This window comes from Thunnus thynnus, chromosome 14, assembly GCF_963924715.1.
Source record: "Thunnus thynnus chromosome 14, fThuThy2.1, whole genome shotgun sequence".
NCBI classification, from domain to species: Eukaryota; Metazoa; Chordata; class Actinopteri; order Scombriformes; family Scombridae; genus Thunnus; species Thunnus thynnus.
In genome coordinates, this window is record NC_089530.1 from 17,581,754 (window position 1) to 17,606,807 (window position 25,054).

At 39.2% G+C, this 25,054-nt stretch overlaps 1 protein-coding gene across 3 annotated transcripts; it reads right to left on the reverse strand.

Annotated features, from left to right (window-relative positions):
- Positions 1-24,893, reverse strand: sgms1a (sphingomyelin synthase 1a). Of its 3 annotated transcripts, XM_067610298.1 has the most exons (7): positions 24,757-24,844; positions 22,729-22,869; positions 5,149-6,058; positions 4,905-5,022; positions 3,857-4,010; positions 2,794-2,960; positions 1-2,456 (listed from the first exon to the last, which is right to left on the reverse strand). In XM_067610298.1, the coding sequence occupies exons 3-7, from the start codon at positions 5,763-5,765 to the stop codon at positions 2,280-2,282; spliced, it is 1,233 nt and encodes a 410-aa protein (XP_067466399.1). In that variant the 5' UTR covers positions 5,766-6,058; positions 22,729-22,869; positions 24,757-24,844; the 3' UTR covers positions 1-2,279. The 3 variants fall into 3 exon arrangements, with proteins under 3 accessions (XP_067466399.1, XP_067466398.1, XP_067466400.1); XM_067610297.1 differs by lacking the exon at positions 22,729-22,869 and having other exon boundaries at positions 24,757-24,893; XM_067610299.1 differs by lacking the exon at positions 22,729-22,869 and having other exon boundaries at positions 24,645-24,783.
- Between the last annotated feature and the right edge of the window lie 161 nt (positions 24,894-25,054).

The following is a 25,054-nucleotide window of genomic DNA, read 5'->3' on the forward strand; positions in this document are numbered from 1 at the left end:
TACGTTATAGTAAAATCTTTTATTCAAAAGCGCCCCAAGTAGATTCCTTTATCATATCTTACAAACATCTGGTATACGCACAAAAAGGGACAAACTGGGTGAGAAGTTTACAGAGAAACATACACAATAGCCAACTTTCATTTCTTTGAGACAAAAAAAAATAAAATAAAAAAATAGACAGCTTGATTGGCAAACTTTAACTCCACCCTTCATCGATATCATGGCTCTCAAACATAATTAGAGAGCCAAGTTTGTACTATAATCAAAATATGGCCGTATGCAAGGAACCATTGTGCTCTTAGAAGCTAAGAAACTGCTTTCTGTGAAAGTGAAATGATTGGACAATGCTACAGGAAGGAGAGGAAGTCTACATTGTATTTTGTCTCAAACAGACTTCAGACTTCTTCACATTGAAAATGTTCTCACCTCCTCCTTTTGACAACATTTAAAGAAATTAATCCTTGATTAATCATCATTATTTATCTGAAATTTGTGCAGTTTTTCTTCAAAGTTAATAGGTTAAATTTTAGGTGTCATATGACTTTAAAGTCATTCCCTATAGATGAACTTGTGTAATACTTATTCTTTTAAGTTCAGTCAACATGTACATAATTAGGATCATCAACAAGGACACATCTTCACATTCATGGAAATCAATGTTATCCTATTTGCACTCGTATGGCCGAATGTATCACCCGCTCTGTGCATCATGCTTCAACTTGTTCCCCTTACACAAGTTCCATGTTGAGTGTTTGCTAGGTCTATAAAGAAGTGTGTTTCGGCGTTACACTTGGGAGACAATGTAGAAGATACAGTGTCTTTAGACTGTAAGGTAGCAGCTTGATTTAGTACAAGACAAATCATACAAAGCACATACAGAACCATTAAAGACATGCTCAGAAACTTTGCCTGAAGCTTCCATTTTCACGACTTTGACATTCCCTAAACTCAACACAGTTGTCAAGTTGTACATTTTCCTAAACTTCTCATCACCAAAAGGGTACAAGACAAGATAGTAATGAGAGGATTTCCGATTCTGTAGTGGGACTCAATGTGGGGGAACAAGGTCGGGGCTCATTTTCTTTCTGAGCAAGAGATGTAGCAATGATGCCAGGTGCAGAAAAACTGGGATATTTCTGATCAAATTTCCAATCAGGCAGTGATGTTTGGCAGATAAAGTAAAACCTGCAGACATGGTAGTGTCACTGGGCGACTGAGCGTCAATGCTCGGGTTTTGAACATGGCTGGTGTTACTTAGACTGATTGGTAAAATGAAATGGTACAGACATTAAAAAAAAAAATACAATTAACAGTCATTTTTCTGTTAGAACAGTATTAACCAATTAAGCACAAACTGACATCATAAAGCATCAATAAATAAATGGGACATTTCACTCACTGCATTTAAATTTGGGAAGACCAATCTTCTGGTAAGGCTGGCGTAGTTGTTTTTACATTCAATTGAACGAGACTGTTAACTAAGTACTGCCTCATACCGCGGCATGGTCACACCCACGGCAGAGGGAAACAAGACACATAGTACTTGAACTGTTTTACAATCAAGCTAAGAAAGGCACTGGAATAATGTTATACCACATTAGATTCTTATGCTCTCAGTTATCCATCTTGAAAAAGGTAAAAATCTAAAAATCTTTTGTTGGACATCATTTGTTTTTGAAAAAATAAGGTTTGACATACTTAGAAAAAAGTTTTTTTGCACCTTTGACTCATTTTAGCAAGGACAGTTTACAAAACGTAATTTGCTATAATAAAAAAAAAAAAAAAAAAAAAAATGCTTATGGCATTTTGGTTATCAAATATGGATTTGATTGACACTATTTGCACTAAAAAAGTTTTGTAAGAACATGAAGACATTAAGTTTTTGTGCTGAGAGAAAAAAAAAGTATGTCTGAGTCCTTATGGCCAAAAACTATTTGAGTATTGACAAGTTTTTTTGAAATGCTTCATAGATCTGCTACAAAAGCAGAAACTGTTATGTGGCCCACAAAGAGTACAGGACACAAAACAAATATAAATTAGTGCTCGGTGTTGACAAATACTACCAGAAGAGAAAAGAGGACAAGAGAACAGAAATAATATATATAGTACATATACACGTGGAGGAAAAAAAAAAAAAAAAAATACTAGGTGGGTCACAGTGTTACCCATTTGGAGAGGTTGTGTCTGTTACTAGAGGGGAAAGGACAGCGCTACATTAAACAGTGCCATCATGACAGCACTTCTGGAAGTCACAGTCCTCGCCTGCTTTGAGATAAGGGTCACTGGATGTCCAGTTTGCTGTATTTTACACTGCGGCTCCACTGCAAAGATCGCCATGATGACGGCAGCTGATAATTTCGAGGGACTGTGCCGTTGACGTTTTCTTCAAAGTATTGGAACAGTCTATACCACCACACCCGCGAGAACGGGTTACTCTGTGATGTCTCTTTCAGTGACTGAAACAAAAAAAAAAACAAAACAAAACAAACAAACAGACATTTAATTACTAGGGTCATTAATATTTTACGCAAGTTTCCTTATCAGTTAATTTTTGTTTTGGGTAAATTATCTCTTTAAATTATTCTGGGACTTGTCATTTCATAGTGTGTCAGCTATACTTCTGTTAAAAAATGACTGCTTCACTGGACCCATTTATGCACAGATAAAAAAAGGACTGATGGAAGCAAATACATGGAAAAAAAATCCTTGGGCTGAATTACTTTCCTTACTTCTTTTCTACTTTAATTCAAAATCCAGCAGAGGAAAATAATTTGCTCGGCATGTTGTACTCACCTGCTGGTTGGCCATAGTGTGGTACCACCAGAAGAGGCGTGTAGTGATAAAATATGCCACCACCACATCCACAGTGTAGTGGTCATGAGCCAGGAGGATGCAGAAAATTCCCACAGCGCTCAAGAGCCAGCAAATCCAGTGGTACCACCAGAAGCGTTTGGGGGAATCTGCCAAACAAACACAAAATCTTAGCAGGGTTAAAATATGTCTGATTTCCTCCTAACTTCTTAATTTATTCTTATTTGTATAAAATGTTTTAAGGTTCGGGAGCTAATATCATTCATTGCATTGATAAACATATGTTTCGTAATGTGCAATCATTCTACTCTTCAGTGGTCCATAAAGGGCTGGTGTAAATTTAACATTCTCCTTTTCACCACTAGATGTCACTGCTGTATCTTTATCAGGTTTGTCAGCACAGCATTTTAACTCCACGTGATGTAGCTGAGGAAAGAAGAGTTTACACAAAGCTTGCATGAGAAATGTCATAATCTCTACAACTTGGCCAAGCTGTTAAAATCTGAGCCTTTCTGACCCCTGTGCTGAGGAAATGCATATTGAGGAACAGAAAATGTATTTTTCACATGTTGAAACCAACATGTTAACAGATGTGTGAGTGGATAGTGCAACGCTTCCTCTCCATTTTTTTTGTGTCTACACTTCCTGATACAGTTCAGAGAAGTGTTGCGAAAGACCAGCAGTAATGAGAGTTGCAGGGTGTGAACCTGAAACGTCAGTTATGAAACACAATTTGTAATATGTCATCTTTAATGCCAATTTAATAATCCAAATGAATAAAATAAAAATAAACAATAATGCTCCACATAATGCTCCACATTTATATTTAGCTAAGACTAACAACCTGCATATTCTTGGCATTCAAAGGAACATTGTTTTTATCAACCATCATTCATTTGACATCTGAACGGACATTCGGGAGGAAGTGTGCACTATTAGATTATGGCATGAGGGGTTGCATGATCGGCTGCATATTAAACAATATGAAACTAAACTGAGCTGTATTTGGCTGAGAGGACTACAGTATAAACACTGAGGAACTTACACTCCTTGATGAAGAGGTATGTTAGTGTTAACATAACAGTGTGGCCACTGTACAGATAGTCTCCACACATGGTGTGGGAACCTGTGATTGATAGGCCCCCACCAGCAATCATCTTCATTACTCTTCTCATCTGCGCTTCCCAGTTCCCAAGAAGCTGAAAGAAACACAGTCATACATCCCATCATCTTGTAATTAACGACAACGTAATAACTGATAACATTACCAGTGATTGCTAAAGAGATGGTTTGTGAAGATAAGATGTTGAGGAGAGAGAAAGACAACATAGCGGTACAAATCAATGAATTAATCCAAATAGGTCTTTTCATTTCATCATGGCAGAGGTGAAGACAGTTACAATCATGTTTTCCATTTAGTTTTCTTGTCTCTAAATTACTTTTACATTGCTTATGATATAACTTGTCATTGCATGTGCATTTTTTTCCTCTTGTATGTTTTTTTAAGCATGTAGCTTTAGTAGCAGTTCAGGTCCCGTCTGTTGATTTCTTGTTGACAACTTTCCATGACCTTAACCGTAACATTTACCTAACCTTAACCAAGTAGTTTTAGTTTTCTGAACTCAATCTTAACAATAGTTTTTCCCTAAACATACACGTACACTGTGTTTCTGACCACTAGTGCAGCAAAGCAATGTTTTGACCCATAATGTTAGTGTTCTAAATCTTATGCAAATGTTTTACAGGTAGATATAAATGAAAACTTTTACTAGAATATTTTTAAGATGCTATAATCACACAAAAATTATGCACAATGTGAACAACGACTTGCTTTCCTCGTTGAATATTGCATTACATGCAACAGGAACTTTAAAAAGTGGAAGCAACCATTCGAAGCAAAAAGTAGGCATGAACATATACTATCGATGGTCAGTGGAGTGCACTCAGAGGCTTTCAGTAAAAAAAAGAAAAGGATTTCATTTGCTGGATTTGCCCATTCAGCGCATTTGCACCAAAAGTAGTTAAGTAAGAAAGCTTTCATGCTCAACCAACCTACAATGGCGAGAGAAATATAAAGTGTATATGTGTTATACCTTTGGAGAGCATTTGAAGTGCATCCCGGGAACAGGCAGAGTGGTGATGTACATTGTAATACACCGGTACAGATAGAGTGTGCCCACAATGAAGAAGAACCGCCTGCCTATAATTGACCTAGAGAGAAAAAAGGGGAAAAGAGACAATGAAAATGAATAACATGACATTTTTCATTTAGTTTGGATTCAGATTCAAAAAAGTTATTTTCATCTCCACAACTAACTGCAAGATAATTGAGCGTACCTGTGCTTGAGTAGAATCCACTGTATCAGCCAGAGTCCCACTAGCAGCATGCCGTTGATCTCACAGATGGAGAAGGCCCACTCTATCCTGTTAAACAGGTCGAAGAACTTATCAGGCAGCGGTGGGGTATGCTCCTTTGACGGTACTCTCTCATGGACCACCGAAATGACGACAGTGGTGGTCACAAAGCACACCACCGCATAGACGAACGCTATGCCCGTCTTCCCCCACTCGGCAGGGAAGGAGGTGCGTGTCGCTTCCATTGTAGGGGGGATGGGGATGTGGACCATCTCCATCCTGAAGTCCTTCATCCCCAATGTGCCATTCCTTAGGGCCTTGCTAGTCCCATTGGGCAACCCACCAGCATGCCCGTTTGCATGCCCATTTTTATGAGCCTCGATATGAGTCTCTATCCGCAGTGTCTCTACTTTCTCCAACAGTTGCTGTCCACCATCAGATGAGACCAGCGAGAGGGGCGGCATCTGGAAATTTGCCTCTGTGAGCCTGAGCAGGGCGGGGCCGTCTGTTTGATGGAGGGCATCGATGTACTCTGGCATCCCCTCTTTGCTCAACCAGTCAGATACGTCCTCTGGTGACCATGCCGCTACCCTCTTCATCTTGACCGGTGAGCAGTGTGGAGGATCAGGAGGGTCCTCAGACTAGAGGGGAAGGTACACAAGGTTTGGCGGTCTATGGGGTAGTAGTTAGGCCGCTCCAGCTTTGGCACATGGTGTTTCTTGAAAGAGGGCACCCAGAGGGACCCCTGCCTCTTCTTGAAATGACAGGGGGGACTGGGAGAAAGTAGGCAGCAGGGTCACTCAGGGTTAGGGCCAACAGATAGCAGATGAACCACAGTGGCCTCCTTTGGCGTTTTTCACCTCATCTGTCTTTCCCGACACACACTGCACCCCTGTTGAAGGGAAAATATAATGCATGAATCATAAAGCTAGTGATGACTACCAAGTTCACTTTCACAACCCTACTGGGTGTAGTCCTGGACCGGATGCCTGGCCAGAAGTGGAAACTAGCATGTGCACTCGGTGATTGAATAATAGAGCAGCAGAGGTTGCATGGCCTCATACAGAAAATCACTGATGAAACCACTTAAGCTCCATTTCTCTGGCATGAAACATTAAATGATTTATTCACATCATTCTTAAGCTTTTAGGATAATGACATCAAGAGTATGAGGCCTCAGTCGATCAGCAGGTTTCTCCTCTTTGATCATCAGTACAGTGAAACCCTTCATGCATCTGTGGCAAAATCCTGAGTGAATTAGCTCTTGTATACATGACCCTGTTCTCCACCAAGAAAGTGTCAACATACACAAGTACTGTGTAGAGTAGTTATGAAATACCCACATTAAATGGGCCTCTGGTTCAAAACCACTATTATTAGACAACAATATGTAAGCAGATCTGAGGTGAACTAAAGGTGAGATGTGATGGATGGAAAAAGAGAAAAAAAACATGTACACAGGCAGTGATTAATCTTGCATTTGATAAGCAGAGTAGACAGTGCCAAACACAGATACATCTTAATGTCTACAGTTTGATGGAGTAGACTGCCAAATTACTTCAAATTACCATGTAATTCAGGTTACTTAACCAATTTATCACTCGGAACAAACAAACAAAATGTATGAAAAGGAGTTCCTACACTTTACAGATACAAATACCATCCCTACTGGTACAGTACTTTCACAGCCCTTTTGTATTTGTTTTCCAACCACATCCTAGTTTTCCATTGTGTGTATTTCTCACCCGGGCTTCAGGCAACAGCCAAAGCTTAGCATCAACAAGGAAAGGAACTCACACATCTGTTGCATATCATGCGTTTGTTTATAGGCAGCAATGTCTGTGGTGGACACAGGGTGGTCCTGCTTGTATTTGGGGGAGTGTGAGGTACAGCTGGAGGCAAGTTCTCATCTAATGCGAGGATAGGAGGAAAGCGGAAGGATGGGAGGGGAAACAGATTGCAAGTAGGAACTTATAAATCAGAGGGAAAATCAGCACCAAGCACCGAGACAGCCCCACCCCTGTGCAGAGGGCATTCAGCCAGCAGTCAGGCCCCAGCACAGCCAGCTTAGCTCAGGCCAATAGCAGCTAAATACACTGGCAGGCTGGCTGGTTGGCAGGACAACAAACTGCACATCAGTACTTTATCTCACCTCGACTGAGCTCTGCTCAGCACAGAGCCCTGTTCATGTAGGCCAGCAAAACAGGGCCGAGTTAAAGGGCTATAAGCTAAGCCATCTACAACACTGAGAACACCTGGCATCAGATTTATTCCTGCTGAGGTCTGGAGAACAATTTGACCTATTAATCCCCACGATTCTAACGTAAGATACAAACATTAAAGAGCTAGTACGAAAATAAACATATAGATAGCATGCAAACAGCACAGCATGAGAGTCCTTATTGCAACAGACTATCCACGTGACACCCCAGCTGTGCACCTTTAACATAGTGTGAGGAGTGCAAAGGAGAACACTATTTAGTGGAGATAAAGAGAAACAGAGACGTACATCTGTCATCAGTGTGCGATTGAGACAGATCCGAGATTAGCTGTCACTGAGTCAGCTATGTGCTGAGGACCTTTGGTCTATGAATCAGCTTACAACGTGCTCGGTGAAGCAATAATCTCACTCAACTGAACTGGAAAAGGGAAAAACAAAATAATCCTTACACTAATAAACATACTTTAACACTGGTATCTAAATATATATACACAGAAATCCTGGATATGAGGGTATTATCCATTTAAAAAATTACTGAGTTTACTGTAATTACATGAGAATATGCTTATACATTTTGGAAGTGGCATAATGGAAAACAGTATGATGGTGCTGTGCTAGAAAATACAAGTACTTGGAGTACATGTGCATGCATTGGCTGTAACCTCACCCTGCAGGAACACATTCTGGATCACACAATAACATGAGGTTGTGGAAAATACATATTTCTCCAAAGCAAGTCTGTGTGTGCTGTTAACCAACATTTGGGGCCTGTATCACGAAGTGAGAACTGGGTTAGCCAGTTACCTTTTGGGCTCCAAAGCAGGTTAACTTCAGAGGATCAGATCAAAATCTGCCAACAGCCCAACTACTGACCAGTCGGCATTCAGCTCAGTGGAAAATTCCATGTCATTCCTACAGGATCCTGACATGGACAAAAGTCCTGAGTTTTAAAAATGTCACAAGTATTAAAGAGCAATATATATTTTTATAAGTCAGTAGAATCACTCTGCTGTTCCAGGCTTTCATGTGTCCACTTTGGGCTTAAAATAGAGCTTTAAACTCAGAACATAATTTACAGACGTGTACTAAATACATACTGCTGCATGTTAACTGTGCTACGTTTCTTGGATTCCTTAAGATGTAGAAACTTTTACACTATATACATTTATACATTCCATTACTGAAGCTCAGAATAACATGAGGCAACTTTGTATTTCCAATTATCATCACAAACTATGCCCACAGTTGTCTTTTGTAGCAAAATGATCCACACACTAATAATTAGCTCCCATGATTATAAATTCAACATTTCAGTCAGATAAACTTCGACAGACAGTAACTTATTTTCCACTCTAGCAGCAGAAACAGTCCAACTTTACTTTTAACTTTTTTATGTGCATCACATATTCATAATACTTCTTCAGACAAAGACACAAAAAATATTCACTCTATACTAAAGACATATAAACATAGCGCAAAAAGTAAGGAAATTTCTGTTTGGTAGATTATTTCTTTGTTGTAACAATGCTTCTTGGCAATAAATCTTAAATCATTGAAAAGCCTGTTTATTTCCCTTTTAAATAGTGCCACATTCGTAAGGAACATGCATTTGTGGGAAGAGCAGCAGAGCTGAGTATGTGGGTTGCACCGATGAAAAATTTGCCAAATCTTCTCTGCCAATGCCAAACAGCTTATTTCGCTTATGCTATTGACTCTTGTTTTGAGCTTCTGGTACCCCCAGGTGCTGCCAGGAGGCCGGCCATGACTGCCCTTCACCGTCAGGCCCGTTTGCGCTGGTGTCGGCAACATGTGCACTGGAACCTGAACATGTGGAGGAACGTTATATTCAGTGATGAGTCCAGATTCTGCCTATGGCAGTTGGATCACTGGGTCAAAGTGTGGAGAAGACGCGGAGAACGCTATGCTGATTTCTGCACCGATTGAATAACATCTTTTGGTGGAGGCAGTGTGATGGTGTGGGGCGGCATCTCCCTCACTGGAAAAACGAGACTTGTCATCATTGTAGGCAATCTCAATGCAGAGAGATATCGAGATGAGATTCTGCAACTAGTGGCAATCCCATATCTCCACAGTCTGGGACCGTACTCTATCCTCAAAGATGACAACGCTCGCCCCCACAGAGCGGGGTTTATCAGAGACTACCTCTAGAATTTGGAAGTGGAGAGGATGGGATGGCCTGCCAGCAGTCCTGACCTCAACCCCATTGAACACTTGTGGGATCAGCTTGGGCGTGCTGTTCGTGCCAGAGTGACCAACACAACCACGTTGGCTGACTTGCGACAAATGCTGGTTGAAGAACGGGACGCCATGCCACAACAGTGTGTGACCAGGCTGGTGACCAGCATGAGGAGGAGGTGCCAGGCTGTTGTGGCTGTGTATGGTTCTTCCACATGCTACTGAGGCTCCTGTTTGTTAAATGAATAAATTGTTAAATTGCCAATATGTCTTGTTTCTTCAAACTTCAATCATCCAATCCACCAAACACCAAACAAGAGTCAATGGCAGAATAAGCTGTTTGGCATTGGCAGAGAAGATTTGGCAAATTTTTCATCAGTGCAAACCACATACTCAGCTCTGCTGCTCATCCCACAGATGCACGTTCCTTACACATGTGGCACCATTTCAAAAGGGAAATAAACAGGATTTTCAACGGTATAAGATTTATTGCCAGGAAGCATTGTTACAACAAAGAAATAATCTACCAAACACAAATTTCCTTACTTTTTGTGCTTTGTTTATAATAATTCCCACACTTCTTTACAGTCCTAGCCTTGCTTTTAAATGTTCAGAAATTATTTCTAGTGTTCCTACTGCTTCTTCCATTCTCAATAGGTGCCTTTGTTGTCTACATTTCACCTTGTTGAATATAACCTTTTGCTGTTGCTGTAATCACATTTTCCTGCAGGTATCACTGTTCCATCTCATTTCACCTTTCTCATATTTCTTTTAATCAGTGTTGCTTGTAATTAACAACTACGCCTCTGCTCATGCACGTGCTGATGGCTGAATAGGAAAACCCAGAGTTAACTGAGCCAGTTGCTAACCAGCTTTGTGATACAAGATATCCGATATTCACCAATGTTAGACTCAGTGAGGCCAGGTAACCCAAAGAGCGAGTAGTTGAACTTGCCTGGCGATAAAGGCCCCTGTTGATCAAGTAGCAGCCTTTGATAAGATGTTTCTGCCAGAAACAATACAGACGGAAATAAGACCAAGCATGACCTCAGGACAATATTGTTTGAGAGCAGGGAACTACAGAAACAGGACAGAAACAGTCTAGAAATGCTTCAGCCTTAAGATGTTGTGCATTTTGATACAAGATAAAGATTGTCCTCCCTAAACAAAGGATTTTGACCTTGAAAGCCTTTCATTTCCCTTCAAAACTTTGGTAAATGAGACAACAGCAGAGGATAGGATTGTTGCGTGCAGCGCTCTTGAAGAGAGCTTTTTTTTTTTTTAAGAGCTGAGGTGTGTTCACTGAGCAGGGAGCTCTATTGTCATATGTTTACTTATTGTAAGCCAGGAAGCTCCTTCTTACAGCACTGACATTATTCATTTAGCCACTGTTTAAAGTGTTGAAAGAAAGCTTCTTTTTTTTTTTTTTTTTTACCTGACCACAAAGAGAGACATGGCACATGTTCACGATTGCACATACACATACAGAAAGATGATGATATTGTTTTTACCATCACATAAGCTTAACCGAGCTGGACTTTGGATCTTAACGTTGCTCATAAAGCAGCAGAGTTCACCCTTACTGAAGTGATAAACAGGATGGAAACTAACTTAACACAAAGTGCTATATACTATAGCCTTGACACAAGGTCTGCTTTATTTTTTGTAGTGCTGATTTCACACACGATGCAATTTTTTTTTCTTTCTTGCCTTATTCATGCAAATTTGACTGCTAGAATGATTTTCAGCACACTTCAGATGCTGTAGTTTAAAACAAGCCCTGCCTCTGTGTGTATATGTGTGCATGACAGCTCACATGGGCTCATTTCAAAATCTATCAGGATCTCCACTGGTTTCATTTCTTTTCCTCCACACACTCTTTGCACTTTCATTTCCATTATGTAAATGTTCAATTTACTTGAGGACAGTCCTCGACAGTGTTGCATGATGGTATCACAGGCCTGGAATTAAGTCATTTTTAGGGCAAGGTCACCTTGGCCTTTGATAAATACAAACTTATTGGGGCATTGCAGCCAAAATGTAGAGCACCAAGGCCAAAACCAATGGTACAATAACAATAAGTGATAATTACATTGTATGAAGACAAAACAGTTTACAATCAACAATTAGGAGTCAGTATATTGAAAAACAGTATTAAAACTGTACACTGAATGTTTGACTTTTCCACAAAATGCTGTCCGATTGATTTTTTTTAAATGTGAACAATTCATTATATTAATTGTTATATTTTAATGATAAAATTAAGTCTATAAATGGGCTAAGAGTGATCAAAATTAATCTGAACAAGTTTCAACACCCATGCAACTATTAGCATTTGCATCTGAGATCATAGGAGCAGTCACAAAAATGATTTAACACACTTTTTCAAACGTTAAACATTATGTAACAGCCAACAGACTCTCCTGATCTGTCTTGACTGAGAAGTGACTGTCTTCTTACAGAGATGTGTGCGTGTGTGTGTGTGTGTGTGTGTGTGTGTGTGTAAACTTCGCATCACGCTGAAAAAGTAACAATCTGTCAGATCTCACAGCCAGTTATAAGCTCTGTGTACGTTCTTAGTTAGATAACACTATGCAGCAATATCCTGGTAAACTTTAAAACAAACAAGTATTATACTTATACTGTACAGTGTTTAGCTGCTTGTGCTTATTACATAATGTTAATTATTAACTGATGTTAGCTAGCAGGTTAGCTGTTAATGTTTACATTAACGTTAGACATATATTTGCAGGAGTTGGAGAAATCTCACACGTCTGTTGATATCCAGCATGATGACAGAGACACTGGGAAACGTGAGTTTGTTTATTTGCTGTGTTGAATGTAGTTTTAACTGAGGCAATCCGCAACTTCCTTTTAAGGGCACAATGGCCAGTACAAAAAACGGACATGCCAAACTGGTCGTGCGGGTTGTTAATTTTCAAAGGGGCAGGTGCCCTGGTATCATGGCTTACCTTATGGATAATGTGGTAAAACGTGTTTGTTATGTAACTAACACCTGCCTATCAAGGATCATCAATTATTCATGTTAATATCTAAATTGATCACTAATGTCAATTGTACTTTGTCATTATGGCCCACAGACTATAAAAACTGCCGAAAGACAAATACCATCTTAATATCACTTAATTTTTTTTTTTTTTTTTTTTTTTTTAAATCATTAAATCGTCAAGTTAGTCTACTCTGATAGTAAACTGATAGTACACCGGAAATCATTTGAAAGTGAAACACTTACCCCTTTGAAGGTTTGAAATGTGACTGCAAGAGGAAGTTTGTCATTTACACCTTCACAGACAACAGAGGCTGTGATCAACATGTATTCATGGAGCCATAGATTCTACTAGTGACACTAGTACTACTTCAGGACAGCTAGGTATTACCACGAGATAAAATAATTTTTTCACTTCTCTTCACTGAATCTGTAATGTAAAATCATAAAAAACTTCAGTGCTCTGTTCTGCTTAGAGGAAGTGGGTAGAGGCAGGTTTTTGGGTGGAGCATTGCTTTGAGGGCACCTCAGAGGTGAATGTTCGGGCAAACAAGAACACGAGAACTGAGTCGGCCACTTCCTAGTCACTAGCTCACTTTGTTAGTGTGACTTTCAAAAAAAAAAAAAACTACCAAGCCTTTGCTAATGTGAGACACAGCTCAAAAAGAGCTGCCTACTTTTGTCCTTTAAGTTCAGCTTGATGGTTGCAAGCTGATTATGGATTGCTTGCTTCTGTTTGTAAGTGAGTAATCATTTAGCTATTGGTATTTAACAGCTATAAATGCAACAGCATGGCCTGGAGACAATTGAAACCAACGTTATATCTTAGCAAACTAATTGACAAATCATGATTTGCCCAAAGAGAGTAAGTAATGACATAACAGGACACTTAAATCAAGCAGAAATGCCATTAAATATTTAAAAACTAATATAAAGCAGTATTATTCTAGCAAAGTAAAAGTGACAACAACACAGAGCAAGACGGCTAAATTAGCTGTGGTGACTGGAAAAAGTGATATGCTTGAAACTGCAAGTGGAATACTCTAATAAAACATTACCACAACTGCACTTCTCCCTCATGCGGTAAATCTTTCCCCTCTGGAAGTTAGGTTTGCACAAGGCAGTACATGTGACATCACCAGAAAAAGATCCCACCCAGGAGCGGACAATATGTCAAGCCGACACAAACATAAACACACCACCCATCTTTAAGAAGCCAAGAGCAAGACCAAATGACTCATTCTCAATGGCTTTGAAAAGCCTTTCAGAGACAAGGAGAGTCAATTCAGATTGAAAAACTGGGTCTGCCTCCGGTATAAGTTGCATTTAGACTCTACGTTTTTTGTTTTTTTTAAGAAATTTGTCAGGCTACCACCTTTAAGGTTTCAAAACTCATCTGAAACCATTACTGCTAAACTTCATGTCAATCTTTTATGTTCTACTTAATTCCCCCTTCTCCTTTCATCTGCAACAGCATTGGCCTCAGAGGAGAGGAAAATTGTTTCTCTGACCTGTCACCACCCTCTATTTTTCAGTTTCCACCTCGTTCTTCATTCGCCTCCCTACTATCTCACCATCTCTATTGCTGCACATTTGTTTCCTCTCGTTCATTTCATTCTCTATTGTTTTTGTTTTAGCCCCTCATAAAAATAAGCTGTTAAAAGTTGTAAGAATTGAAATCTCCTGGTGAAAAGAATGGCCTTTGTCAAACTGGCAGAATATGTGATACGGATATGTGAATACTTCTGAAATGTGAGTACAGATGCAGCGCAGCAGCTCAACACACAAGACACACACACACAGGCACACCATCCCGTGGCATATTACTGTTGGCCTTACCAGTCTTACTACGTCAACAGGAACATGTCGCCAATTTCTGACAAATTCAGTATGTCTCTTAGTCATTGAAATCATTGAGCAGAAGCATAATGCAAATTCAGGCCCACCAGGCCTAAGCATCAGGATTTTTTAAAATGTATTTTAAGATTATTATCTAAACTAAAATGTGTTATACAAGTAGCATAGCTCAGTGCGTTGTGAGTGAGAGCCTTTGTGTGACGGTGAGGCTGCAGCTACCGGAGCAACCCACCTACCATCGAAGAGCAGGTTGAGCAAGCAGAGAGCGGGAGAGTTTCTGCCAAAAACAAGCACAAAGACCTGGTGAGACATAAGAGCAGCTGCTCACTAACAGCTACGTGTGTTTACAGCAGAGAGCAGACATCTAACTCCGCTACTCTGTGCTGAGACTCTGCTGCTGCTGTGGATAGTCAGGGAGCAGACACTTTCAGTTTATAAGTGTAGCGTCTGTTGTCTGACTAAGTATTGATAACACGCTTAGTGTTTTACAAATTAGAGGGTTTTTTTTTTTTTTATTTGATGAACGTGGGCGCTGATACACCAAAATTAACTAGCCTAAAACCCAGTACCGGCTTTTCAAGACAAAAATAATGTGCTTGAGCTTGTTACCGAGCCAAATCTGGATCCAATCCAGTGTTTCGAACAAGGAACTGGTGCAGGGTAATGTCACCACCATGTGAAGCTAGGCTAAAAAAGAAATATTTCAAGGTAACTTGAAGTACTGAGCAGCAAGGAGAGGAATGATGACATTAAAAATGTAATTCAGAGATTCATTAAACAAACGTATGCTCTACTGTTCCCCAAGATAGATTAGAAATGAATTGTAAAGTTGCAAAATTATTGTGTACATGACAGAAGAACAAGGAAGCGTGAAAATTTGGTTAACCAGAAAAAAAACAAAACTGCAAATTGGAAAAAAAAAAAAAAAAACATGACATAAGAATAAAACTGGAATAAAAAAGGTGCAACTGTGCAATAACAGGAATGTTTTCAATTTTGTTTTGTCTCCTTGGATACAAACTGGCCAGGTTGGTTGCTTTTAGCAACCGTGTTTGACATGATACAAGTTGTCATCAACCACCACAGTACATCATGAGTTTTCCTCTCCAGTTGCAACACCTTGTAAACAAATGAAGTGCACAGTTTGCTGTTGTCGTTATGCTTCTGTTATTTTTATTGCTCCTGCAATGTGAATGGGCAACTTTCAGAACATGAGCCAACTCATAAAAAGTTTTGTTGGTGATTCCAGCGCTGAACTGACTAAAGCTTTAAAAAAGAAAACCAAGAACAAAATTGCTATCATTCACAAGGGTTAACAAACCAGTCCTATAGTTTCACTGATACTTCTCGTTTTTGACAGCTCATGTTGCATCGAACCTGGATGTCTGAATGTGATACATTTCAACAAAACAGTCTCTTCTCATATGTAGGTAAATCTTTGAGCAGTTAGAACAGACATGACATTGTGTTACCAGCAAACAATGTCTATCACATAAAAGGCAAACAAAGACGATATCCCCCCTCAAAAAACTGCTTGTCTTCTCCCTGCCCTGTGTCCTAAGGGTGTTGTTCTATTCTTTGTACAAAGGCTTTTTGGTTTTTTTGGGTTTTTTTTTTTTTTTTTACAGATTATTTATGTTGTGAGACAAAGCAACAATGGGTGAACAACATGCTCTCACCTGTATCCCTTTACACCCAACGCACAAATACTCCACAGGTTAACAATGAAAGGTCAATATTTACATAACTGGGAAAGCCTGAGCTTTAATGAAAGACATTATGGTTAAAAATTAACGGTGTATGTAACTGCTGTTGATTACACAGTTGCTGGAATGAGTTGATAAACCTATGCCAGGTTTTCTGAAATGCGATGCTGTGACATATCTTGCCATTTCTGAGAACCCTTAAATCATTGACCAGCACATAGTCAACTCAGAAAAACTTACTCATATACCAGAAGCAAATTTAGTAACAAAATGCAAACTTCTAAGATGCTTAGCGACTGGCAATACACAGGACATCTTCGCTAAGACTATTTGGGAGAGACAGACTAAATGAGTCAACTGTGTTAAGCTTCAACAGACACATAGAGGATGAGTAACATTCCTGGAATGTGCAGTTTTTTCAGAGATTAGAGGGTCCACACAATCACAAAAAAACAACATTTTACCACTTACTAACCATGCAGATACTGTAGTTTGGGCCAAGGTTTTATGATATCCCGCTTTTGCAATTGCTCCAGCCAACACAACAGCAATTTTATTTGCAAATAAAAACTTTTATTTGAAAAGTTCATCATTGACATGTATTTCCAAGAACAACGTGCTGGTTACTAAATAATCCCAATGAAAACTATTTATAGTAAAGTCTGTGGATTATCAATAGTTGATGGGACAGGGGTCTAACTTTTACCTGAGCTTGAATCAACTTTAAACTATTGAGATGCCATTTTATTTCATTGTTTTATTTGGATTTTATTTTAAAATCTGTATTTCTTAATCTTAAAGTTAACTTTCACTATCATATTCAATTTCCAATCATGCTTTGATATTTAGCCTAATCTTACATGAATTTTTAACCTTGTTATTAACTAATCAAGCACTAAATTACATAACTAAATAAACTACTGTAAATTGACTTGACTTTGTAACTCACTTAATAAAAACAAAACCTACATTACTGCTTAAGTGCTCTGCGTACTTCTATCTCATACACGTGTAAAGTTTATAGCAGGCAATAAATGTAATCTAAATCCTTTACATTACTGTATGGTTACGTCTTGCTATGTATCCAAGCAAATGAACAATGAAGGTGGATGCAATGGTAGACTGTAGAAATCAACACAGAATTTGAGTTTTCAACAGACCAAACCAATATCAATAAATATCTTTTACATCTGTCTTGAGCTAACAAATTCTCGTCATTGCATGTAACAATGATCGATAGTTCGATATGTCTGGTATGTTGATACGCACAAGCACGCACAGGCACAAAACAGTTCCTGGAGAATGGAGACAATACCAAGCTTCTTGTGATGGCATATGTGGAAATCTGCAATAGATAAAAATCATTCCATTTATGAGACATGTCTAAACAGTCTTAACACTGGCACACAAGATACCCAGGGCAAGAAAAATGTATGAAACTGAGAAATTTAATGCTGAGGTCTGATGACTGAGGAGAGTTAATGTGAAGTAAGACCACAGGCAATGAGGTCTGATATGTATTAGTGATAGGGAATCATCAATTTGCTAGCCGTAACCGCTGACAACAACAGCTCCAAAGCATGCATTACGTAACATCCTCCTACTACTGCCTGGGAATATTACACCACTAATTTTGCCTGAAAACTACATATCAGTTGTAGAGGGAGAACAAGCAAATGAAATTTTGTCCATTCTAAATATTTTCTAGTGTGTGTCAAAGTGTCTCTGAACTGTGGTCATAGCTCCATTATTTCTGTGTTGGAGTTTTCGCAAAGTGGTTAGTAGAAAAGGTAAACTAGATTCTGAGGACTTAGTATTTATTTTTTTTAATTTATTTTTTATTTTTTTTAATCAATTAAGTTAAAGTTGAAATGTTGCTAAGGCAGATGCAACACTTTCCTCTATGTCTGTATAACAAAACCACCAATCTGATCTGTCATTACATATTATTATTATTATTATTATTATTATTATTATTATTATTATTATTATTATTATTATTATTATGAGGAAAAGATGCAACAAAGTCTACAATAACTAGGGATGGGGCTCAATAGTATTTTATCAAAATCAAATCTAATATTGAATCCACTTAAAATTGCTTATCAAATCAAATTAGGTTTACCTTTCAACATTTGCAAGTAACTAACTAAAGGCTAAGATAACTACAACTCAAAGATGTCTTAGTAGTTTCTGTTAGTTAACAAGGCAAAAAAACTACAGTCTTAAACCGATGTGAGGTGATCAGCTACAAGAGTCGCCAATCTGTTTGTCCCTGCAGAAATACAAAAAGTCCACTCACTGTCATTCAGTGGGGCTACAGAGTGACTCACAAGCAATCTTTGGCTGAATACAGACATAGATTAAATTAAAAGTAGAACAGACCAACTTTTTGTTAACATTAATTAGCTACAGCTGATCTAATCTGCCATTTTAACCAGCGACAGTAGCGCTTGACTAAAACTGAGAAGCCTTCTACCTATATGTTTTCCATTCTTCTCTGCCAATAAATATAAAGAGTAAGGAGTAATAAAATGTTTGGTAAGAGACTCATTAGCCTTTAATCTTGACAAATCCAGCTATTTTGCCGACAAGGAACCACATCCAAAATGGAACTGGCCATTAGAAACCATCCCTCACAAGACCAAATAAACCTAGTGCAAAACATGCTTCATCACAGAGACCATAGCAACCCTGCTATCACACAACAATATTATGTCCAATCAGTCTATTAATTAACAGAGCAAGGTGTTTGGCCGAGGGTAAGGATGAGACAGACCATAAAACATCGATGGCTCTTATTGAAGTCTCTGAGGAGCTGAGCTCAATGGCAAAACAACCACTGTACCGGTAGTTGCTATCTGCTAATGAGAGAAGCACCTGTGGCTTTATGAGTCGCTGATTAGGATGTCAGGCCCTCACAGCCCCACAGGACCAACACACGACTTGCCTCGTCTCTCTGGTTCAATTGCAAGTGGGGCAGACACTTCAGAAATTATATCTAGGATGGCACACTCCGGGACTTGTTGTCAACAGGGAGTAATTAGTGTGCAGCACAGCGTTCAGCCCATCTTTATATATAAACTTCCTCACTGCGAAGGTCTGTGTCAACAAGACCAATAGCTTAAAAACACCAGCAATGACTTTGCAGAGGCTTGTGGGTAGCGGGTACAGCTAGAAAAACCGTGCTTCAAATAAAAAATTAGCACGCTTGAAGTAACAACAGCTAAGCTCAAGAGTTGACAGAATGCCAGTAAATGTGGTGATGTTCTTTCACATAACACAACTGACAAAATGCAGGTTTTTCTTGGATTTAAACTTAAGTGAATGTAATCCATCTACTATTTAAAAACAACTTAGCTTAACCTGATGACTCTCTGCTAACGTTTTTGAAGCCCTGTTGGACTTTTAAAAAGGTAGACATGAATGTTGCGTTTTAGGAGCAATGACTTGCACAGCACACCGAGTTCCGGGCCTTCCCTTCTGGGTTTTTCTTCTGTCTGCACACTTATGATTATCATGTTTAATGATCTCACAACTTGTACTATAAGAAAATCCACATTCTTCAACAAGGAAAGAAAAACTCCCCCGCTATCAGATAAAGGTTCATCTACTCCTAGATGGAGGCACAAAAAGCTGCAATATCCTGTTTCATTTTTTAGTTTTTACAGGTGCTGTCAATGTTTCTACTTGTTTTTGGTTTCAATCATGTTATTCAAACTATGTACACATAGTTGCATTCTTTACCCATGAAGTGCAAACTGGGCTTAGGAAAGGGTTAGGCGGGTGAAGCAAAGATAGCACCCACAACCACAGACAGTTATTATGCTGTAGATAATCTTATACAGTCATAAGGCAAGTTTCCATATAGCCTGGCACTGTGTCATTTTCAATTTAAAAGAATTATTATTTAAAATCAAGAGGAAAATGAAGAAACAAGATACTTCGACTGCACATTAGCGTAGGAAGACTTTTTTCCTGCTGCTCTGGACCGAGCAAATAGAAGATAATACAGAAAACATCTCTCACAGGACTGTTTTTGGCACTATTTTTTTGGTTAGTGTCACATTTGCACTTAGCAGCTACATATTGGTTTTAACATATGTACAATTGTCCCTCCACAAGAGTTGTGGTGACAAAATGGCACACTGGCCTGCCCTTGGCTAAAGATGAACCATCTACTCTCAATATAGTATCATGTTGCATTTGCATTTAAATTAGGCCAAAATATGCACACAAAAAAAAAATAGGGCAGGAGCAGGTGTATAGCAATTAGGCTACTTGGGTCTTTGCTTTCCCAGTGTTGAAATATCATCACACTGGTGTACCCTAAGTTGAAAAATTCACTCATACACTCTTATTCTCCTCACACCCTGAGAACTTTGATTAACATAGGTGGAATGTAGAAGGGAGTCAGAGTTACTCTAAACAAGTCATGACAGGGGGATACCCGACTCAAGTGTAAGCAGGCAAGACAACAGCACAAAAACAGAAAAGAAGCTGGCCTTCACAAGAGCAGCTTGCACTATTTAAAATTCCTTACTAACACTCCCACTCCCCCACCCTCATCCACATGTGTTTGTTACTACATTTGTCAAGTATCTGCATCATCTAGTCAAATATACAACCTTGAATCGTGCCAAATTCATTTAAAGTCTGTGTGACTCCTTTATTTATTCGAACAATGCCGTGCCAAGCAAGTAAGATGATATTAGCCTAGATTAAACTCTGGCATACTGTTCCACAAGGACTTTTAAACTTTCATAACATATTTTATCTTATTTTTTTCTGAAATACACAAAGTAGGCTACATCAAAGTGCTACTAGCCTAGATTTCCAAAAAGCAATTGTAGGCCACAAGAAACTGGGACATGAAGTGAGTGGCAGTAAAACTTGATGCGTTTCTAATTATGGCAGAGAAGAGATTAAAGCCGATAAATATTGTTTTTATGGCGGCAAACGTATAATGCACATCAGATAATCAATTGCTATTGGCTGGCACTAACGTTGTATTACCATATGCTAGAACAACAAACAGGCCAAGGCCATCAGGTAATAGCATTATACCCTGGCTGTGGTTTCTGTGTTGAGGCTCAGTTACGCAGAAACAGAGCAGATTTGCAAATGTGTAATTGTCTTAAAAAAAGATCAACATGTATTTCAAGCATCAAATGTATATCAATTTTTAGAATGTCAGAGGACCCACACAGTGTTTTCCTGTTAGGTATCTGGTAACCGAATTAACGACAAATGTTTCATGACAACAAAATAAATGGCATTATTTGTCAGGGATTTGAATACTGTATTAATAGCACCAAATACATTTAATGGAGAAATGTTTTCATCACAGAGATCTTCATCTGGTGTTGTCAAGCAAACAAACACTGGCAGGTAACGCAAATGCTTGTTGCAATGGCAGTGACCTGTATAATTTTGGCTCAACACAAAATTCACCCTTAATATTAGCTAAGTATCGGTACTTAGATTACATTAAATTCATGTAGGAGGCATTCAAAGAATATGGTATACAAGAGAAAACACATGATATAAATGTACAGTACCAGTCACAAGTTTGGACACACTTTTTCATTCAAGTGAATGGGAAGGTGTGTCCAAAGTTTTAACTGGTACAGTATGTGATGGAGACAAAAGGCTAAATGATCCAATGCACTTCCTTTATGGTCGGTGAATTAATGCTTTTGTGTCCGCTGGATGGAGAGGGATTCAGTCTAAGCACATTTTAGGGTGTTGTACCGAGATAGTAGGCTTAGATAGGTTCATTTTGATGATGGTGCTCACTCAGTGTTGGGGGGGGGGAATGCAGATTTAACTGCTGAGCAAGTAACCTTAGTGGATCATCTGCTTTGAATTGAGAGTATAAATTCGATATATGTTGTTGGCTGTTTGTCTCTTATTATTGATTTAAATGTTGAGTGAGTGGTGATGGTGAGTTATGATACTGTTTTTATTTAAATGTTAGCAAACGATTGTTGATGCGTTCAGTGCTCAACTTTTGCTGCAATGCAATGTGATGACATCCATCAAGGCATTGCTTTGACCAGTCACATACATGCAAGGGCACGTCCCTGGTGGATTACTCTTTAACGCCAACGCTGTATTTCTACTGTTTGCCTTGCCAAATAAAATAGTTGCCTTTACAACTTTACAGTTGTAAAATACTGTCTGTATTATAAATAATTGTCCTGATAAGCCATTAAATGCATTAATCTGTTATTCAAACTGGACTTCCTGGATCGTATTTCATTGTCTCACCAGTACCTTAAACAACACACCCCTGCCAAAGCAGCCCCCTTTGTTGTTTTATCACAGGGCTGTTTTTTGGTCTTAATTCCCCCTAAGACTGCTCAGGTCTGCTGTGTGGAGAAGTCAGACCGGTATTTTGGGGGTTTATAGGCATTATCACTGCATCAAAATACCCACAGACTTTTACTCACCATTAGAAAGCCCCCAAAATATCCACATTTAACACTCCTAGTATGTCTTTAGACAAACAGACTACATGAACTAAAAATCACTCATTGTGTGCTAACCTCTTCCATGTTGTCTCTCTTCACCTGCTTCTGTACCTGTGTCTCATCTGTCTCTCTCTCCTAGCTGCTGCAAATGTCTTGTCTGTCTTACTCTTTGGTCCTGATGATCTCCATGTCTTTTCGGTTTCTCATGACTTCCTGGTGCTGTCTGTTTCTCTCTCTTGCCTTCAAAATTAAGATCAAAAATTTGAACCAACACTAACACGGGGTTAGAGATAAGTGCAGACATTATTCAGAGCGACGCTAATGTCTGCTTAGCTATGGAAAGTTATATCTGCAGCTCTAACTAATTGATCAGTTATATCTAGTAAAGCTATATTGTTCTCATTCATATAAATAACACCTCACTCTGATGTCATTAATCATTAATCAATCGGCAGCCTATGGAAGTGACTAACAGCTTACTCAGAGATGCACGAGTCACAGTTTTAGTTGCAAGTTAAAACAGAGACCCTTACGGAGATCACTTTATGACTCAAGAGTTTATCTATCCTCTAAAGACAATAGTGATGTGAACACGCCTTTTCCAGGCCAGAGGAAGTTGATGATCTAAGCTAGCGTTGGTCAATATGTTTGGTCGTCAGCTGAGACAGTTTTTCAAGGCCAAATCATAGCTGTGCCAACAGAAAACTCATTGTTTCCACTAAAAGACAAAAACTTGCTGTGTCCTCCTTGTCAAATGTACCCGTTTACTTGTTGATAGTCTGACATGCTTTGGTTTGGCAGTGACACTTGCTCTGCAATTGGCCGGCTGGATGCTATAAGAACAATAACCCCTTTGACTCAGTTTAACATTTTGCCCCCTTGACACACACTGCAGTCACACTGTTTATGTCTGTGAAAAGTTGCTTTCTCACCAGTTGCTTTGCACAGAAATCTCCCTGTTCATTTCGATCAATGTCTGTGTTCGCTCATCTGTATGTCTGACAGTCTTTAAGGCAGTATTTTTTTTGGCCTAGCCGTCACACACAGCATGTCTTTGCTTACAGGGCAGGGGCGTCTTTTTCCCCCTCAAGGACACAACTGTTAAAACACATCTGTGATCAAGTTTGACCCCTATTTTCCAAAAAAAAAGGGGGGGAGGGGACGTTTCTATAAAACTTGTGGGGGAAAAAGTGCTAAATTGGGTCACCCGTTCCTCACTGTTTTTAGGTGAATAAACAAAGCAAAACAGACCTCAAATGTGAATCTGCGTAGAGGCGCAGAGCAGAAACAAATGTTTGACTACCATAAATATACTAGGTTAATATTTACAGAGAGGGAGGGAGGGAGAAAGAGGGAGAAAGATCAGCAGATGATGTCGGTGTTTCACAGCTACTATAACGTTAGTTGGCACACCTGTGAGATAGCGTTACGTCAAAAATCATGGCTGTCACAGGTGGCTTAACATGCTAAAAAAACACCCAGCTTTAATTAACACTAAGGCCTTGTCAGCCGCTGTATAGTATAGCTTAAGAGCTTATAGCCTGGTCACCTAAAAATAGATAAGCAAGCTGGCGTCTTCAGTATTTTAGCTAGCTAGCTGGTTAGCTAAAATACAGGCTACACTGGGCTCTTTCTTGTAGCGCGATTTGGGGCAACTGTTAGCTACATATAGATGACAAAGCTGCAAAAAATATTCATTTGTCTTTCTTATATAAATATTAACCTCTCAGCATTTTACTCGTGGTAAAATGAACACACCGCGAACTGAGAGTAGCTTCTCTGCCAATCACGTTGAGTCGGGATTAACGATAACGTTTCTGTCGTCAACTGATAAAATGTTCCTACACAAGGCCAATGAGCAGTATGAGTTAGCTGCATTTGGTAGTACGTTTAACGTTAAGAAAAGGTCTGTCCGCTACGTTTACTAATAAGCAGTGAAACGTATGTCAAAATACCGCGGTGAATGTCTCAGAGTTTGTGTTAACCGACAGCAGAACACATTAACTAACAGTTACCTTGTGAAGCCAGTGCTCACTAAACAAGCTCACACCGGGATGAGAGGACTCTGCGGTTAGCTAGGGCTGCTCTCGACAAAAGAGTAGCAAAGACGTGTGTAATATAAAATACCTTGCCGTCGAAATGATGATGGATTTCTCTTCCAATTGTGGTGGTTATCACCGCAATGTGCTACGAATCCCTCTGTGAGTCCGTCCGGTGTTTTCATGGGCAGGCGGTTTGTGAGTCGGGAGAGCGGGGAGTTCCCTTCATAGCGTCACCATTGCTGCCTTCAGGGACAAACAGAAATGAGAAATTATTCAGAACGTCAGCGCCAATATTAAAAATTTGGAATATGATGCGATGGGTCACGGCAACACACTTGATTTCTAAACGACACAACACCACGATTAACCATCACTTCTCACAG

Coding starts and splice junctions, on each gene's coding strand:
- sgms1a (XM_067610297.1), bottom strand. CDS start 5,765: ATGAAGAGGGTAGCGGCATGGTCACCAGAGGACGTATCTGACTGGTTG. Junction 4,011..4,904: donor ACTTCAAATGCTCTCCAAAG/GTATAACACATA, acceptor TGTTTCTTTCAG/CTTCTTGGGAACTGGGAAGC. Junction 2,457..2,793: donor ACACTATGGCCAACCAGCAG/GTGAGTACAACA, acceptor TTTTTGTTTCAG/TCACTGAAAGAGACATCACA.